The sequence below is a fragment of the Carex rostrata genome, chromosome 23, assembly GCF_964058835.1.
Source record: "Carex rostrata chromosome 23, lpCarRost1.2, whole genome shotgun sequence".
NCBI lineage: Eukaryota > Viridiplantae > Streptophyta > Magnoliopsida > Poales > Cyperaceae > Carex > Carex rostrata.
Window position 1 is genome coordinate 3,517,260 of NC_135940.1, and position 20,367 is coordinate 3,537,626.

Sequence of the window (20,367 nt, forward strand, 5' to 3'; positions counted from 1 at the left end):
TATAATAGTAAATAAGTTAAACTTTTCAAAAAATATATTAACTATATGGTACATATATATACTATTTGAATACGGATAATTAAAACTTAAACCATATCCGTTCATATTTAATTTTTCGGAGACTGAATTAGATATTATCTGCTCTGTTTTCACTCCTATAAGATATTTCATAGAAATAGAAGTAAAATAAAAGAAATAGGTTGAGACATAATTTTATAATTTTATAATTTTATAATTAAGTATATAAAAACTTCTTTTTAAAGTTTTTTTAGTCAGAAAATTAAGTGTCCTATATTTTTTAACAAGTCAAGTGTCATTTCTGATTCTATGTGACTTGGTCACTAAAATTTTCATCTTAATTATTGGTTGAAAAAAAATATATGATCAAAGTTGGCTGTCATCTCTTTTATTCTGATTATTGGGTTTTTTAACTGGGGATCAGAGAATTATTAACCATAATTCAAGTTGATAAAAGATATTTGAACTTCTTGAATATTAATATTATATTGAAGCAAAAGTTCTTCAAACTCTTTGGAAAAAGTCTTGTTTAAAGTTGGATATAAACCGTCTGATCTCTATCAAAATTCGCATGAACATTTTAGATTTACGGAACATTTTAAATTATTTGTGCGAATCTCAATGCAGATTTGACGATGGATAAATATTGCCCAAAGCTCTTTGGATGAAACTCAATTAATATCTTTATTTATATATCATTAAACACATAATACCATATAAATTAAGTATTCCCGAAAGAACCACACATTTATATATCTTTGTAAATCATCTTAGAATCTTAGAAAAATTGCCTTAATTAACCATGAACTCTTGAAATAGAAGCACGACTGCATGATGCATGGATATATTATGCAAATACATAAATCAAGAGATAGCAAAACATCTAAAAGAAAATGTTTATTAGTACCATACAACCATAACTTAATTATTACATCTGAACAATATAACATAACATCATGTTCTTGTAACATGCAAATATGTAGAAATAACACTAGAGAAAAGAAACCCCAGCAAATCACTGATATAACAGCAACTACAAACTATAGCCTTATGCTTAATTTATTCAAGAAATTAACAATTTAAATACTGCATGCATTATTAATTGAGAGAAGCAATTAGCTCTTAATGGTAACACTAGGAGTTGCCACTTCTATAATTCTTTGTTTCTTGCTAGTGGCAGCACCATTGCCAGTTGATATCGAGGCTGGGATCTTCTGTGGCTGTGGGTCGTATGCTGATTCGTGAACTCCCAGTGCCGCTCTGCCTGACGGGTCGAGGTTGCCAGACCACTGCGCATCCCATTCTATGGCCTTTGCTGTGCTGCATGCTATGCTGGGTCCGCCAGGTACCGTCAACCTTGCCGAGTTCTATAACATCAAACATAAAAATAATTTTGATGAAATGAAATTTAATTTCCTCTATAACTTTTCTCTTATTGCAAACACAATGGAAATAACATAGCTTTTGGAGAGAAAATAAATTCTGAAAAATTACCTGAGGGAAGAACCTCTCAAAAATCATTCTATAATAATAGGCCTCTTTGGTTGTAGGTGTGTTATGTGGGTATATTTTCTTTGCATTTAGCATCATCCTATCAGTTACCTGCATATATAAATACCTAATTATTGATTCATTCAATTTAAAGGGGAAATGTAATTATTGTTTAACGGTAAAAAGAAAAGAAAAGGTTAGTTTACTGACATGGGCTTCAGCATGGGCCTTGAGCCCATCAATCCAACTGTAACCAACTCCATCACTAAACTGTTCCTTTTGTCTGTACAAAATATGCTAAAAGTTGCAAAGAAAAAAAGAAGGGGAAAAAATTTCAACTTAATTCTGGGTTGATAAGTTAATTTATTCAATGTTAAAAAGACAAAAAAAAAAAAAAACGAGGAACCTTTGGAAGGTAGGGATTTTCTTCATCATCAAAAGCCTTTCTCAGAACCCATTTCTCGATCCTTCCGAGATCACGTTGGATCTGTTATATTCAACAAGTCACAGATAATTATTTTCACAATTTGTGCAAATAGAATAGAAATTGTGGGACCAAATTAAAAAAAAATTAGGTACTAATTTACTAATTACCATCTTTGACTCAGGATCAATACTCATTGCTACATCGATGAATTCTTTGTCTAGAAATGGTACACGTGCCTCGAGACCCCATGCTGACGTGGCCTTGTTAGCTCTTAGACAGTCATACTGATGCAATGCCTTTATCTGTACATAATAAAAATAAAATAATAAAAATATTAAAAATGTGGTTACTCGTATCAGTATTTCACTATTCAGTAGTGGATATGTATATATTTTTTCTAATTAATTGAAGAAGTCCAGGAGTCCAACATGCCACAAGTATATTTTGACAAGCATGATTTTTAAGGGGAAATTTCATATATACCCTCAAAAACCTCGAATTACGTATTTCCCCTTCCAAAAGTGATAAGATCATATTTACCCTTTTAAATTTAAAAAAATCACAAATCTACGTAATTTTATTGACTATTATATTAAAACTCATTTTAAATTTATAAAGTATCTATTTTATTCTTTATTAAAAAGTAAAAAAATATGTAACATATTAGTCTTTTAATTTAGAAAATACCTTTGCACCCTATTGCATCTAGTCAGAAAAAAAAAAACAAATTGCAATTTTGATTTGCAAATTGTAATGCAAATGAAAATATGAAGTCAAAACTTAAAAAAAAAAAAAAAATCGAACCTTGTGGCAAGTCTCACGGTGAAACTCGTCCTTGTTAGGTGCCTTGTGAAAGTACAAGTACCCTCCAAAAATCTCATCTGAACCTTCACCAGAAATTACCATTTTAACCCCCAGTGCCTTTATTTTTCTTGACATGAGAAACATAGGGGTGCTTGCTCGAATGGTTGTTACATCGTATGTTTCGGTGTGGTATATAACATCTTCTATTGCATCTATTCCATCCTAGTATTATAGTTAAAAAAGAAAAACAATTGAACTTACCAAAAGCATATTCTATTATCTTTTTTCTTATTAAATTTACACAAAAGAAAAATGGAAAATAGTGTAATATTAGAGTACATACTGGTCAAACTTAGTACCAGTATGTGGCAAGTACAAAAGGAAACCAGTTAATTTGTTACATATTACTGATTATTTTTTGTGTTTTGCTTTTTGAGACTGAATTTGTAAATGATTGAAAATTAGATGTGATTCCTGCTGGCCAATATTTGTACTGTATTCCTAGACATGAATTCTCATCCCCTGAGATATCTCAAACTTTGAGTTGATCTGTCAAATATCCGGACCGTTCAAATCCTTCCTACACGAATCTCAAAGCACAATAACTCAGAAGATATGGACTCCACCTGGTACAAACTATATTTATCTGGTACCTGAACAGTGAAGTGGAATTCATGGTGCACTGTTCCTAGGTAATCAGCCACCTCCTTTCCTGCTTTCAAATCAGGGGAGCCCTACAAAATAAAAAACATTCAAATACCAGTAATAGCATCATTTATGCCAAAATAAAAAAAATCAGGGGGCTAGGTGCAAACCTCCAATCCAACACAAAAGGAATGTAATTGGGCGCCCCATTGTTTTGCAGCTTTGGTTTCTGCCAAGTGGCGAATTGTCACGGCTGCAACCAATGACGAATCGAGACCGCCGGATAAGAGCACGCCAAATGGCACATCAGTCATTAGCCTCTTAATCACAGCCTTCAAAAAATAAAGAGAATATATAACTAATTACTGAATTCATATCTTAAAACCGCATGTCTAGCGCAGATGATGGTGAGTTTCGTCTCTCTACAAAGAGTCTAAGTTATAATTTCCATAAAGGACATCTCATGATCTAAAAAAAAAATGATGAATGATGATGAGTTTAGCTTTTTTGCGAAGAGATATAGGTTCAATTTTTATAAAAGAGATCTTAAAAAAAATAGATGTCGAGATTATAATAATTAAGCTCTTATTATTAATTTATGTCTCTATCTTTATTTTCTTTTTTCTTACATTTGCATTTTGAAATACTTTCGATTGTACTACCTTTTTGGAATTTTCTTTTTCCTTTTCTTTATTATGTGTACATATTAAAAATAAAAGAAGGAACAATTTTTACCAAAATGAATGAAATTTGAGGGCGTGACCCTCACCTTTTCTCTCTATAAAAAAACTCTTGTTTAAAAAGAAAATAAGAATCTAGATTAATTTGTATTTAGTTCCCTTTGCATGCATAGAAGCTATTTTTTTCTCAACTTTTTGTGTAATTTCTTGAAACCTAATGAATTTTGAAATGTAAGTTAAAGAGTTTTTTTTTTGGTTACCTTCTCAAAAGCTTTTCTAAGGGTGAAAGGGTCATAGGGAATAGATGGGATGGACTCGGTGTACCATGCTGGATTGTACCATCTCTTTAAAGAACCTTCTTTGCTGGAAAAGAGATGTCCAGGTGGAAATATCTCAAAATGCTCACAGTCATCATTTATTCCCTTCATTTCTGATGATATCCAGATAGAGCCTACAATAATAAAAAAATTAAGAAGCAAAATTAATCTTTTGTTCATAGTTTATTAATATGTCACACTCTAAAATATATCTTGCTAGGTATTATTTTTTTTATTAAATTCAGGTCCGCTCTAGTATGTTTTTTTTTTTTTTTTCTGCTTCAGACGGTAACCCAATTTTACATGCTTTTATTTAAAATTGTAAATGGTAAAAATCTTATATAAGTAAAATAAATGAAAATGTAAAAACCAGAGCACTTGGGTCTGTTACAAAAAGGTTTTGGCAAATTACCATCAAGCCCCCAACCAATATAAAGGGGTGTAACACCAATTGCATCCCTAGCAGCAATAAAACTATGATCCCTTGTATCCAGCAAAACAAATGAAAAAATGCCATCTAACATGTCAACAAATCCTTCACCATGCTCCTCATACTAAGAAAAATAAAAGTTGTTAATTCAAGTTCATTCTTATATATACAATATAGCATGGTATAAATAGATCATCAGATCAAAATACATTGATTTTATTTCTTACCAAATGAGCAATGACTTCACAGTCGCTACCGGTACGGAACTTGTGATTAGGTAGCTTTTTTCTCAGTTCTTCATGGTTGTATATCTCTCCATTTACCTGTAATAAATTTATAATATTGTTTATTTTTTTAATTTCAACGTATCTATGCCTAAAAGGTATAATGCATATACATATAGGAGGTAAAATTACTCAATTTAATTTGATATATCCGATTTTGTTTAGTGGATTTATGTGACCAAAAAATTGATAGTGGGTAAAATGAAGTACTCTCCTATAGTCAGAAAATAAAATATGATGGGATATTTTTTTAAGAATAGAACATAATACTATAATTTTTTTAAATATAAACATATTTTTATAATTTTTTGAAAAATATTATGACAACAAAGACATATTAAATTTTTTTTTAATAGTATAGAGTATAGACAACTACCTCTTCTTTGTCACATGTGGCCTTTTACTTACACACAAACACTACATTTTTTCAGTAAAATTAAAATAAGGGTCAAGAATATAGTAGGCATATGGCATTATTGGTGAATACAAATTATTGAACAATCCCAAGCATGTTCCATATGCATGGTTTGTGCCTCTTTGTATTATTGAACCAATGTTCCCTTTAAAGGACTAGTCAATAAAGTTTGCACTAAATAATTATAATCATATTGACTAGTATTTTTAGCACCAACCGCATGGTTTACTATTTATTCTCCTTCAGAGATTCCTAGCACAATTAGTATATTTGAATCTACATAATTATTGGAAATAATGCTCCAACACATTCGACCAAACCATAAAATTAAGTAAATGCTTCCTTGTGGGAGGTATATGTTCCTAATTCAGGTAAAAATTTCTGATGAATATTTAAGATGGATGGCTGGGTCTCATCTTTATTTAATAAAAAAAAAAATTAAATGTCATATTTTGAAATTGATGCAAGGAACCTAACCATAGTTACATTAAAGCCAAAGTGCCCTTTATCATAATTTTAAACTGGGTGATAAAGATCAATCTACCAAACCTCATTAAAATTTCTTGTGAGTATTCAAAATTGACGAGCTTGATTCCATCTTTTAAATTACAAAAAAAAAATGAACCTAACCAATGAATTAAGTTTTAATTGCCATTTTTAATTGATCAGAACAATAAAGTTGTTTACATTTTCTAGGTCATGACAGGAGTATGTACATTTTATCTCATAAAAAGACATCAGTTATGTACATGACTAACCCAAAAATAATAAAAAAATATTGAATAAAAAAAGCATTTTATGAGAGAGGAGAGGGTAAATTATGAAACAAAAATAAACTTGTACCGTGACAATGATAGATTTGTCTTCATTATAAAGAGGTTGATCTCCTGAGGCAGGATCAATGATAGCAAGTCTTTGGTGTGACAAGAAATTATCCCCAAATTGACACAACCCACTCCAGTCAGGTCCCCTGTGCTTCAACCTATATGTCCATATATATTTGCAATTAAACCCCTTAAATTTTACATAATTAATTAATTAAATAATAAGCTCCTTCAGGAAAACATATATATTTCAAGATCAACAAAATCATCATTTACTTGGGGCGGATTGAAACAAAGCCCAGGAATGACTAAGCCATCCCATAAATACAAATTAGTAATTTTATGGTTTATACTTTATAATTTTTAAAAATGTTTACATAGTTGAGCCCCTCACAATGTATTAAATATGCAGTTGTAGCATAGTGATTAGAGCTCTATTTTGTAACCATAAAAACTTAAGTTTGAATTTAAGTTGCCACATATTATATTTTATATTTCAGTCCCCCATTCTACTTAATTGTGAATAGAAAAACTTAAGTTTTATACATTTTGCATTTACTGCTAGCTTGTAATAGTGAATGTAATAATCAACATTAATTAGTTTCTTGAGCTCAAAAAATATAAGATGTTGCATATTTAATTTTCTCTGGCATTATAATATTGAATGTAGCATGCATCTAGGCATTTGTTGTTAATGAGGTAAGAAATGAAAGATGAACATCAAACAGGGAAACATTAAAAATAAATTGACGCCAAAAAAAAAAAAAAAGTTTACCTGCGAGAGAGCTCGAGAACTCGGAACCGCTTCGCCTGAGAACCGTCGGCACAACCCAACACCGCAAGAATGCCGCACATAATTAATTATTCTAATTTATCCACAGAACTGAAATGAGAGAAGCAAAAGAGAGACTGAGAGAGAGAGAGAGAGAGAGAGGAGAGGAGATGTTTTCTTGGTAGCTCTTTGTTCTGTGGTTGCTCTCTATTTATAGGGGAGCCAGCTAGACCCGTTAACATAATGGATACGGACCCGTTTACATATTGATCCGCATATCAATACTATATGGTTGAGAATATTCGCATTTTTCATAATGGCATGCTTAGTTTATGTTTTAGATATTAATTTTCACTTCTTTAACCACCTTGGTACCATTTTTCTTGGTACCCAGTACTTTTTTTCATTAACATTTTAAAAATATGAATTTTAAATTTATGACATCTAATCATGAAATTTCGAAATATAGCAAAACCATTGGTTTTATGCTGAGGAGAAACCATATCAAGAACAACGTTTCAATTTTCATCTCTAAAGCAAACATTATTTAGAAAAATTGAAAAAAGTACCTGTACTTGGAATAAAACTAAAAAGTTGTCAATCACAAAGTTTTAACTTAGCACAAAAAATTTCGTTGCTAACTTGTTATCGTCTGTGGCTTAGCCAGGATTTTCATCATAGGTAGGCAAAATAAATTATTATTATATTAATTATTATTATTTTATTTTATTTAAATTATTAAATTATAAAATATTATTAAATAATTTTCATTGAAAGCGGAATCGATAATTAACCATGAATTAAAATCGAGAAAATCGGTAGAAATACACCGAATTAGATTGAAAACTCGATTTTTTTAAAAGTTTTCTTTGAAGCATTAGTTCACAAGACTCTTATATTAAAATTCAGCTCATTTGGAATAGTTAAACATAATAAAAATAATTTAATGCATTACATTAAATTTCAGTATATTACTTTATAAAACATTTTAGTCTATTCCTTTCGCAAAAAAATAACAAATTTATTGTAGTCCCACTATCATACCATTCTTATTAACCTTCTTCTTGTCGGAATATTTCAAAATAGATAGATGAAAGACTACCAAAATTATAATGACTCGGCCAATTTCACTAATCGAGAGCTTTGACTCAATGAGGAATAGACAAAACTCAAATTCAAACCAACTATATCGTTGACAACTTCTTTTTTTAAAATGCTGCGGATTAAAAAAAAATCGGCGCTTGGTACAATATTGTCTTTGGAAGTAGTTTAATTTATTATCCTTTGCATTTGCTTATATTATTTGCGTATATAATATAAAGAAATTAAAGCAACAAATGAGGCATCTCTATCAAGCAGCGTCGTGTCATGGCATCTCTGAGTCAATGAAAAAGACCCTTTATATTATTGATGTTAATCGTCTTATATCCTCTCCAATACTTCCCAGCTGGAGACCTCCTGAAAATCATAATTAAAGGTTCCAATTAATTTTTTGAATTATTTGTTGTCTATCGATCCTGGATTTTAAAAGAATATATAATATTAGCGGTACGTTCAATTTTAAAATGTTTGAATGCATATTAATTCAGTGCGTGCATTAATGTACTATGAACACACTAATGTTAGCATTATATCTTGTTTATCTCTTGATCACAGCAATATTATTAATTCAATTAATGTTCATATGCTTCAACAATCTAGAATTGGATTGACACGACATGATGCGATATATATATATATATGGACCATATATCGGATTTTAGATCAGAGACGAACAATATATAATAAGCAGGACATCTCCGTTATGTCTGAACTGGAGAGGGAGTGTCAGTTGATGGGATCAGTATACATAGTTCCTTGTCATTTAGAGAGAGAGATCAAAGAGAAAGAAACCTCTTATACTAAATTACTATAACATATGTAGGTAATAAATATATTTCTTCAAGGTTTTGTCTTCATATGTAGGTAATAATATAGTAGGTCTAGATTCAACAGCCTATAACATATCTATTAACATTGCATATATAATTAATTAATTAGTTCTAATCAGGATTTGGACTAACTAAACATGCATTTGAAATTATAATTAGAGATCTGCATTGGGTTTTAGACAAAAGTTATCGATTGACCCTTCAGTTTGTGAAACACTAATTAAAAACATTTTTTTCTTTTGAAAAGAGAAACTAATTAAATGGAATTAACATGGAGCAAGATTATGTATGGAATATTCACAACCAAAATGAATATTCAAATATATGATTTTTGGTGAATTTCACAAGTTTTGGCTAAGTGCTTTTTTTTTAGTGGTAAAGTTGTACTGTCTCCGAACATCAGTCTTAAATAGGAAACAAATTGAATATTTGAAAAAAAAAAAAAAGCTTATCTCCCTACATTTAGCTTAAAATAATTGAATGATTATGCACAAATCTTTATTTCAAAAATATTTCCATTTTTTTCCGAACAAAAACCTATTATTTGCTATATATCTTGTTTTATTTTATTTGGCCTAAGTTGGCGAAATCTAGTCGAAAATTAATTGTCTAGTATCTGAGGTTTTTTAGATTTCTTACACGATTATTTTTACCACTCTCGCTTAATTACAAAACTTATAATTAAAATGAGGAGGGTTAAAATGCACCCTCTCTTTTGTGCTCCTAACGTGCACCCTCCCCTCATATCTTTATTTTCAAAGTTCAAATGGTCTACTCGAACCTTCCAACACATTCTTCATATTAAAAATGTGCCTGGAGACCAAATTTTACATTTTTTGAAATTTTTTTACTATTTTTTCAGAATTTTTGAAAATCATCACTGTGATGAATTTTTTATTATTGTTTGGTTTAATAAAAAATTCTGAAAAAATAGTAAAAAATTTCCAAAAAATGTAAAATTTGGTTTCCAAACACATTTTAATATGTAGAACACGTTGGTAGGTTCAAATTAACTATTTGACCTTTAAAAATGAAGATACGAGGAAAGGATGCACGTTAGGAGCACAAAAAGGAGGGTGCATTTTAACCCTCAATGAAAATATATGTTATCTTCGTTTAAGTACAATCTTGATTAATTGCTATATCAACTTCTATTATATTTTTTAATTACAACCGTGCTAAATTTTTACTGAGTTCGACCTTTCAGATGCATGTAGCTAGCTAGGGATATTGTCCTTCCATGATTGCTAGCTATGAGATAATTAATTATGTCATCATGTTGAATTTTATGAATGTCTCATATGCAGTATCCATTAGAATATACTTTCTTCGATTATTGAGAAGATAATTAACCAAAGTCTTTTTAAAAAAAAAAGCTTGATAGTGACTATATTAACGAACGGTCAAGAACCTTCTTAGTAGTTTATATTATATATACATAGTTCCCTATGCTGCAAATTATCTCAATTAGCTAAGTGATCCATTATTTCACCTAATATCTTCTCAATAATTGAAGAAAGGGTTCAAATGGCTCTATTTTTTGTACCTCCATCATGTCTTCATTTTTAAGAACTTTAGTAACTCAAAATTTAAAGCTTTAAAGTTAAAAATAAAACTATTAGATATGATCTACATCATTTTATCTATGCACGTGCAAAAAATTATGACATTTCAACTCTGTTTTAGTTGTCATCAAGAGCTTGAATATACTAATGTGAATAATTTTTAGACATTAATTTTTCAAATGATTGATTTACATAAAAACAAAATCGAAATGTGATTTTTTTTTATGAGCACACAGAGAAAATAACATAGATCACATCTAACGGTTTTATTTTGACATTTATGATTTTAATTTTAATTTATTAATGTTTTTAAAAATGAAGGCATGGTGGAAACAAAAATGGAGGCATTTGAACCCTCCTCACAATTAAACACACACACACACACATATGAGGAGGGATCCAATACCTCATTTTTTTCATACCTCATATTTTATATCTTTGTTTTTAAAGTCCAAACTGTTGATCCGAACTGCTCAATATGATATTTATACTAAAATTTGCATGGAGATGAAATTTTATAATTTTTGAAACTTTTTTTTACTATTTTTTAAGATATGTACAAAATCACTGTTTTTGGACCGTTAAAAAAACAGTGATTTTCTGCCCATCTTATAAAATAGTAAAAGTTTCCAAAAATTATAAAATTTCATCCCCAACCATATTTTAGTATGGATATCATGTTGAACGGTTCGGATCGATAATTTATACTTTGAAAATGAAGATATAAAATATGAGCTATGATGAGGTATGAAAGGCATGAGACATTGGAACCTTCCTCTCTCTTAGGCTACTATACTTCCATAAGAATATGAGAGCATATGCTTATAAGTCATTTTTGCGTTTTTAATGTCCAAATGGTTGATCTGAAGCGCTCAACATGTTCTCCATATTAATATGTGTTTGGAGACCAAATTTTATATTTTTTTTATTTTTTTACTATTTTTCAGAAATTTTTCAAAATAGGGTTTTTCATATATATATTTTTTTAATATTTTTTATGACTGTTTCGAAAAATTCTAAAAAAATAGTAAAAAATTCCAAAAAATTATAAAATTCGGTCTCCAAGTACATTCTAGTATGGATGTTGAGTGCTTCAGATCGATCATTTGGACATTAAAAACACAAAAATGACTTGTAAGCATATGCCCTCATATGCTTATGGAAGTAGAGTAGCCAACTGTTAGACCAAAAAGGTATAGTACAAAGTTTCAGTACAATAAGATATACCTTTTATCCCTAAATACACTTTCGGTTCAGATTGCAAGTATACAATCCTATCGCGTAGTATATTATCGGGTATCGATCCACAGAGAGTATGGTTAAAAACTAGGTTTTGTACTTTGTCAATTAATTTCAGAAAAAGTAAATAAAGTAAAGTACAATAAAGTAAATGGGGGGGGGGGGGTTTGTTCTAATTAATCCTAAGTTTGGGTTCAATACCCGAAAGAGAGGAGTTTCAAAATAATTAATGTAAATAAAGGAAAGAAAGATTGGTTTGCTTTCAAGTAAAGGAGATCTAGGGGTATTCGGTTTACAATCCCTTGCTAATTCTATCTATTCGGTATTTGTTCAAATTAATGTATGATTTGATGAGGTTTCTAACCTAAAGTGTTAAAAAGGGTCACGGTCGTGAATTAATAACGTGCCTGGATAATTTCGGACTTCACCCTAGTTATCTAGACCCATTGAGCTCTTGTTAGCCTATATTGACTAATTATTGACACAAGTATTTTGGTAGGTTGGGTTAATGTTCCTCGAATTTTAGGTGCTGTCACTATCCTAAAGGGATATTTAACAATCACATTTACACAAAATACATATCAATACTTAATCAATCTAGGTGTCCTAAGTAGGGGTTTGACTTCACGGTCGTTCTTCACAAAACCCTAACCCTTAATTTCTATAGTTCCGATTATGGATATCAAAGTACGGTCGCTTCTAACCCAAAACCTAAGATATTTGTGTTCATAATTTAGTACTCTCCTCTCATCCTAACTTCTTTGGATCATTTACATAACAAAGTGATTCCAAAGCGGGACTACTTCGATTTCAAGTACTAAACTATGTAATCAACACAAATGATAAATCATAGAAATTAACAATCAAATTCCATAAAACAATCATAATAAAAACAAATAATCGAATAAAATAAAATTAAATAAGTTCATGCATTAACCTAAACTTCTAGAGAAAGATCTACTCCCTCATAAAGAGATCCATTACAAAAATATATGTATCATTTGTTATCTTCGTTTAATTACAAAACTTATAATGAAAATATATGTTATCTTCGTTTAAGTACAATCTTGATTAATTGCTATATCAACTTCTATTATATTTTTTACGACCGTGCTAAATTTTTACTGATGAGGTCGACCTTTCAGATGCATGTAGGGTCCTATGAGATAATTAATTATGTCATAATGTTGAATTTTATGAATGTCTCATATGCAGTATCCATTAGAATATAATTTCTTCGATTATTGATAAGATAATTAACCAAAGTCTTTTTTTTTTTAAAAGCTTGATAGTGACTATATTAACGAACGGTCAAGAACCTTCTTAGTAGTTTATATTATATATAGTTCCCTATGCTGCAAATTATCTCAATTAGCTAAGTGATCCATTATTTCACCTAATATCTTCTCAATAATTGAAGAAAGAAAGGGTTCAAATGGCTCTATTTTTTGTGCCTCCATCGTGTCTTCATTTTTAAGAACTTTAGTAACTCAAAATTTAAAGCTTTAAAGTTAAAAATAAAATCTTTAGATACGATCTACATCATTTTACCTATGCACGTGTAAGAAATTATGATATTTCAACTTTGTTTTGATTGTCATCAAGAGCTTGGAAAAACATACTAATGTAAATAATTTTTAGACGTTGATTTTTCAAATGATTGATTTACATAAAAACAAAATCGAAATGTTATTTTTTTATGAGCACATAGAGAAAATAACATAGATCACATCTAACGGTTTTATTTTGACATTTATAATTTTAATTTTAATTTATTAACGTTTTTAAAAATGAAGGCATGGTGGAAACAAAAATGGAGGCATTTGAACCCTCCTCACAATTAAACACACACACACACACATATGAGGAGGGATCCAATACCTCATTTTTTTCATACCTCATATTTTATATCTTCGTTTTTAAAGTCCAAAATGTCGATCCGAACCGTTCAACATGATATCCATACTAAAATATGGTTGGGGATGAAATTTTATAATTTTTGGAACTTTTTTTTACTATTTTTTAAGATATGTACAAAATCTTTGGACCGTTAAAAAAACAGTGATTTTCTGCCCATCTTATAAAGTAGTAAAAGTTTCCAAAAATTATAAAATTTCATCCCCAACCATATTTTAGTATGGATATCATGTTGAACGGTTCGGATTGACAATTTATACTTTGAAAATGAAGATATAAAATATGAGCTATGATGAGGTATGAAAGGCATGAGACATTGGAACCCTGCTCTCTCTTTGGCTACTCTACTTCTATAAGCATATGAGAGCATATGCTTATAAGTCATTTTTGCGTTTTTAATGTCCAAATGGTTGATCTGAGTGCTCAACATGTTCGCCATATTAATATGTGTTTGGAGACCAAATTTTACATTCTTTTTTTATTTTTTTTTACTATTTTTCAGAAAATTTTCAAAATAGGGTTTTTCATATTTTTTTTAAATTTTTATTATGACTGTTTCGAAATTTTTTAAAAAGATAGTAAAAAATTCCAAAAAATTATAAAATTCGGTCTCCAATTACATTCTAGTATGGATGTTGAGTGCTTCAGATCGATCATTTGGACATTAAAAACGCAAAAATGACTTGTAAGCATACGCCCTCATATGCTTATGGAAGTAGAGTAGCCAACCTCTTAAAATAGTCATAAAAAATATTAAAAATTCTGAAAAAATAGTAAGTTTTTTTCCAAAAATATATAACTTGGTCTCCAAACACATTATAGTATGGAAAACGTGTTGAGTGTTTCAGATCAACCATTTAAACATTAAAAATGTAAAAATGACTTATAAGTATATGCCCTCATATGCTTATGGAAGTGGAGTAACCAACCGCGCTCTATATATATATATATAGAGAGAGAGAGAGAGAGACAGACAGAGAGAGGCTAATAAACAATTGATTATTTCTAGCCTCCCGTGCAACCAAGTCGTTTTCTGATTTTTAAAGTCCAAATGATCGATCCAAACCGTTAGATGTGATCTACATATTAAAATGTGCTAGGAGACCAAATTTCACATTTTTTGGAATTTTTTTACTATTTATTAAGGCACTTTGAAAATCACTGATCCAACGGTGACTTAACCAAACAGTAAAATTAGAAGCTACCGTTGGATCAACGATTTTCAAAGTGGCTTAATAAATAGTAAATAAATTCCAAAAAATATAAAATTTGGTCTCCTAGCACATTTTAATATGGAGATCACATCTAACTGTTTGGATCGATCATTTGAACTTTAAAAATCGGAAAACGACTTAGTTGCACGGGAAGCTAGGAACAATCGATTGTTTATTAGCCCCTCTCTCTCTCTATATATATATGAATATGTGGAACCTTATTATAATTAAATCAAATTTAATAACAATTTCTAACCATAAGTCTTTTGTTTTAGTTGAGAAATTTTTTGCTTGCTCTCTCTCTCTCTTTCTAGATCTGTATGTTTTTTTTTTTTTTTTTGAAAGCTTCACAGCTGCTGTCAATGAAGATCTGTATGTATTTTATTTATTAGATAGCCTTAGAAACGACTTCTCATTTTATACATTCTTTCTTTCACCACACGCATATTTGCTAGAACCGTCACTGGAAGTAAGAAAAATTATCAGTGACAGTTTTGGTTTAAGAAATCGTTACTGATAAGTTCACATTATTTATAAATTTGTCATTATTTATTATCACTGACGGTTCTTGTACTATAGTGGCTTTCAAAAACACAAATATTATCAAATATTGAAGCAACATCATAGACGTGATTACTATATATATTATCAAATATTGAAGCAACATCATAGACGTGATTATTATATTTATTTATATATACGTGGCTTATACATGTACACACTAGTATCAGACTTTTTTTTAAAGTTAATGACTTTAAATACCTACTAACAATTTTATTGATAAAAAATATATTTATAATAGATCAAATTAATGACCGTAATTTCTAAATTGAGTCTTTTATTTTCATAAAATTCTTTGAATTAATATAATACTCTAATCCTCTCGTAATAACTCTAATACCTTAATCATCATCTCGCTCCATGACCGGATCCGCTTCTTCGATCACCGTCGCACTCCGACGACAACCGGATCTACTCACCGTCGCGCTCCAATTGAGATATTGATCACCCTAGTACTTTAATCACTATCTCGCTCTACGATTAGATCCACTAAACCCTAAACCCTAAACACTAATATCAGACTTACATGAGCAAGGTTCAATTTCTGTATATTGTATGAAGAAACATTGCTAAAACCGTCCAAATACATCAAAAACTCCAAAAGAGAAAAAATGACGTCTAAGTTCATTGAACCATGAACCAAAGATAGAATTCTTGGTTTGTTAAATAACACATGCATGTACAGAAGCACAACATATATACATACATATGTCTAGGTTCAATGAACTAAATGTTGATGATGAGGTGGTGCATATTGCTATAAATGGATCTGGTTTCAGAGTTCGAATCAGGGAAGGTATCTGATCCTGTCAGGTTAGATCCGAACACGAACTTTATAGTGAGTCTCTGATATTTTAAATAGCTAGGTTAAAAACAATTTGACCCGTTTTTTTTATTTAACCCGATGACTCGAGTATTTCAGACATGAACAGAGCTATATTCAAATAATGGAGATCAATTAACAAATTTATACTTATACATAATTTATAATGTAGTTTTTAAAATGTTATGAATACTGTAAATTTGATTATCATTAATAGCATGTAAAATTTATATAATTGACTTTACTGACATTTAATTTCTATAGTTTAAAAGTCTGACTTCATCTTCGTATCAGAAAATATTCTCTCACTTGTTTCATGCCTTGGAAAATAAGAAGTTGCGCTAACAAATTGAGAAAATTGAGTGGGTCACAATTTTTTCTTACAAATAAACAAATAAATTATGGTGCAACAGACTTTCATACATAGCACATGATTGGAAAAATAAAGAGAAATAGAAACGCTTTTTTTTTTTTGTTAATTGTTTCCTATAAAATGTGAAAGAAACAAATGAATGTTGTATTTTATACGTTCAATTGTGCAATAGAGTATACTGTATACAGTGGACTAATATCAATTATTAAAATTTTAAATTTTGGTGTTCTTTATGGGCCAGTAGTTGGTTCAATTAGAGCTCAAAGACAAAGTTGTATGATGTTCAAATTCAATTGTGGGCCCATCTTTACGGATGGGAAATTGGGAATACCAAATTAATCCCAAAGGCCGGGAAATTAGAAAAATTGACCATTTTTTTACAAGTAATTCTAAAAAGAGTGGGGTTCAAATTAGCGGTGAAAACGGATTGGATACGAAGGAGATAGTGATAAAATTATATTTATATTTATTTTTATTTTTTAAATATTGAAAATTGAGAGTGTTATTCGATGTCACAAAAAAGGTGTAATTGGATCTCTCTCTCTATATGGAGGTTGGCTACTCTACTTACATAAGCATATGAGGGTATATGTTTATAAGTCATTTTTTCGTTTTCAAAATCCAAAAAGTCAATCTGAACCGTTAGATGTGATCTCTATATTGAAATGTGCTTGGAGACCAAATTTTACATTTTTATGATTTTTTTTACTATTTATTAAGTCACTTTGAAAATCGTTGATCCAATGGTTGCTTAACAAAACAGTGAAATCAGAAGCCATCGTTGGATCAGCGATTTTCAAAGTGGCTTAATAAATAGTAAAAAAATTCAGAAAAATATAAAATTTGGTCTCCAAGTACATTTCAATATAGAGATCACATCTAACAGTTCAAATCGAATTTTTGGATTTTGAAAACGAAAAAATGGCTTACAAGCATATACCCTCATATGCTTACGGAAGTAGAGTGTAGCCAACACACACACACACACACACACACACATTTCGGAAACTATATCAGTATTCATATCCACATGTATATTTGGAAATCAAAGATCCATATCTATTTTTTTGAATATGGATCAAATATTATCCATTCTATTAGAAAAATGAACGAAAATGATCAAAGGAAAATAAAAAAAGAGTGAGTGAGAGAATCTTTGCTTTTTTTGTGTAATGGAGACAAAAATAGTTAGGAGTTGAACTAACCTATATTTTAGAATTTAAAGGTTTGTAAACAAAGGTTTAAATACTTGCTTGTAGCACTTTAAAAAATTATAAACATAGCTTTAAAAGTTGAACATGGACACTAAATAGGACGCTGGAATGAAGTAGGAGGAATTTTATAAAACAAGTCACCCAAGTTCTCCAAAAATTACTTGATTGCAAGGCCGAATTATTCTTTTGCTTAAGAACATGTCCAATTTAAATTATATTTTCTAAAAAAATTAAAAATATTACATAAATCGGCATTTAAGAAAATCAGAATTAAAAATATTTATTATTATTATTTTTATGATGATTTATAGCATTTTATTACATAGAAAAAAAAATTTACTTGTAAGGACCCAGATATATATAGCTCCTAATTAAATTAAAGAATACGATCCATCTGCCGAAATTCTTATTAATATCCAAAATAATATATTAATTTCAAAAACTATCCACAGTTCGGTCGGTTTCGAAAACTGATCAAACCGGTGGTATTTTCACCGGCTTTGACTGACCTTTCCGACAACAAAACAACTGATTTGTTAACCATTTAACCGGTGAAAAAATAACCGGTTACAACAAATTTGATTGACTCACATTATTGATATCTGAAATCAAATTTTTATATATAAATTATTTTATTTTATGGTTATTTTTCACTGAAGACACTAAAAGTTTAATCGCCGATAACTATAAATTAATTTTTATTACAAAGAAGTCCAATTAGAATATTTTACTTTATTTTGTAGTTATTTTTCACCAAAGACTCTTTCTTTGATCTGTTAAATAAAAGTGCATTCATAACTTCAACAAAAGATAAAGGCAAAAAAAAAAAAACGAATCAGACAGATCTGAGCAGGTATCAGACTGATTTGAGTCCAATGCCCATCAAACACTTAAAATCACTAAATAAAAGACTATAAATATATATTAACAACTATTATATTATAACTAGTATTAACTGTTGTGTTTTATATTCTCCTTAAAATCATAAGATTAATTGTAATTCTTAACATTGTTATGATGGTGATATTTCTCCGTAAGGTTTGACATTGTAGCTGAGATGGAGAAGAGCGAAGATTGGACTCTCGTCCAGAGACGGCGGAGCTTCCCCAAGAACTGGAGCACACCTACCGAAACCCTCCCCACCCTAGCCAAAATCTACTCTCCCTACACCTCCTCCTCCTCCTACTCTCAGATGACTACCAAGAACCACCCTAAACCCAACCCAGTCACTCCGCCCAGAAAAACCACCGCTACCAACATCGCTCCGATCATCACACCTCGGTCAGCTAACCCTGATTACTACACCTCCCCCCATAGCCCTACTACCTTGAGGTTCCCACCATCCACTGCATTCCCTGAGTGGCGCGGCCGATGTTTTAGATGCTGCAAGAAAGGTCACATCTCAGCTATGTGTCGTAACCCCGTCAAATGCGGTCGCTGCTGGGAAGATGGTCACCAAGGGACAAAGTGTCCGAAGCTCGGCCCTGCTAGAGGAGAAATCCGACACCCCAACATAAAAAACACCATGGTTATGCGCCCCACTTTGAATGAGCCTACCTTGGATGATCTCCTTACTGGCCCCTATCCTTCTTCTCCACCAGTCATGCCGGCTAGCAGGCCTGAGCTAACCTACTGTTTCATAGACAGAGATGTTGAATATGAAGCAGAGGCTGCAAAGCTTGACAGAGGGGTTATCATGTGTACAGGCTCCATGATTCTCACCGTAGATGACATAGCCAAGTTCGCTGCAAGACCTAACCTTGTCTCCTCACATGAGATATCTGTTGCAAACCTTGGCAATCACAACTATCTCCTTCTGCTACCCAATGGGCTATCACCGGACACCTTCATCAAGGCCACCCCTCTCCCCCAGTGGAACCTTGGGTTCTCCTTCCAACCATGGAGTCCATACTTTGCTACCACCCCCATTAATCCCTCATACAAAGTGCTATTGGAGCTGCATGGGTTCCCTATTGATACATGGAAAGAGAAAGAGGTGGTGAGAGCCGTGAGCTCATTCGGTTTATTCCTAGGCTCAGTTGATCGGAAAAACCCTACTGATTTTTCCCGTTGGATAGTCGCCATAGCCACCGACAGCTTAGATAGGATCCCTCGCAACATTGCTGTCGTAGTCGGTGGGTTTAAGCATAGAGTGGCAGTAAGACCATTAAAAGTCATTTGCGGACCAATCTATAGGGAAGATCTCATGCCGCGCAAGCCTACGGTGTACTCGAAGCCCGAGCTGCCTCCTTCAAGCCCTGCCATGGCGGTTCCGGTTAATGCAAATGCTAATGAGGCGGAAGAAGTACGCATACAGAGGAAGGTGATTCTCCAACTTTGTCAAGGCAGAGATATTGGATCTCTACCAGAGGACATTAGAACATATGTTCAAGGCATCCAGGATGCCATTGGCGCCGGCGAGG

General features: G+C 31.2%; 1 protein-coding gene across 1 annotated transcript; it reads right to left on the reverse strand.

Moving 5' to 3' along the window:
• Nucleotides 1-882: 882 nt before the first annotated feature.
• Nucleotides 883-7,258, reverse strand: LOC144575061 (asparagine synthetase [glutamine-hydrolyzing]). The gene is made up of 13 exons (XM_078325184.1): nucleotides 7,111-7,258; nucleotides 6,355-6,493; nucleotides 5,040-5,135; nucleotides 4,795-4,936; nucleotides 4,326-4,516; nucleotides 3,556-3,717; nucleotides 3,394-3,474; nucleotides 2,741-2,962; nucleotides 2,104-2,238; nucleotides 1,916-1,996; nucleotides 1,720-1,806; nucleotides 1,513-1,620; nucleotides 883-1,385 (listed from the first exon to the last, which is right to left on the reverse strand). The coding sequence occupies exons 1-13, from the start codon at nucleotides 7,188-7,190 to the stop codon at nucleotides 1,134-1,136; spliced, it is 1,776 nt and encodes a 591-aa protein (XP_078181310.1). The 5' UTR covers nucleotides 7,191-7,258; the 3' UTR covers nucleotides 883-1,133.
• Nucleotides 7,259-20,367: the final 13,109 nt, after the last annotated feature.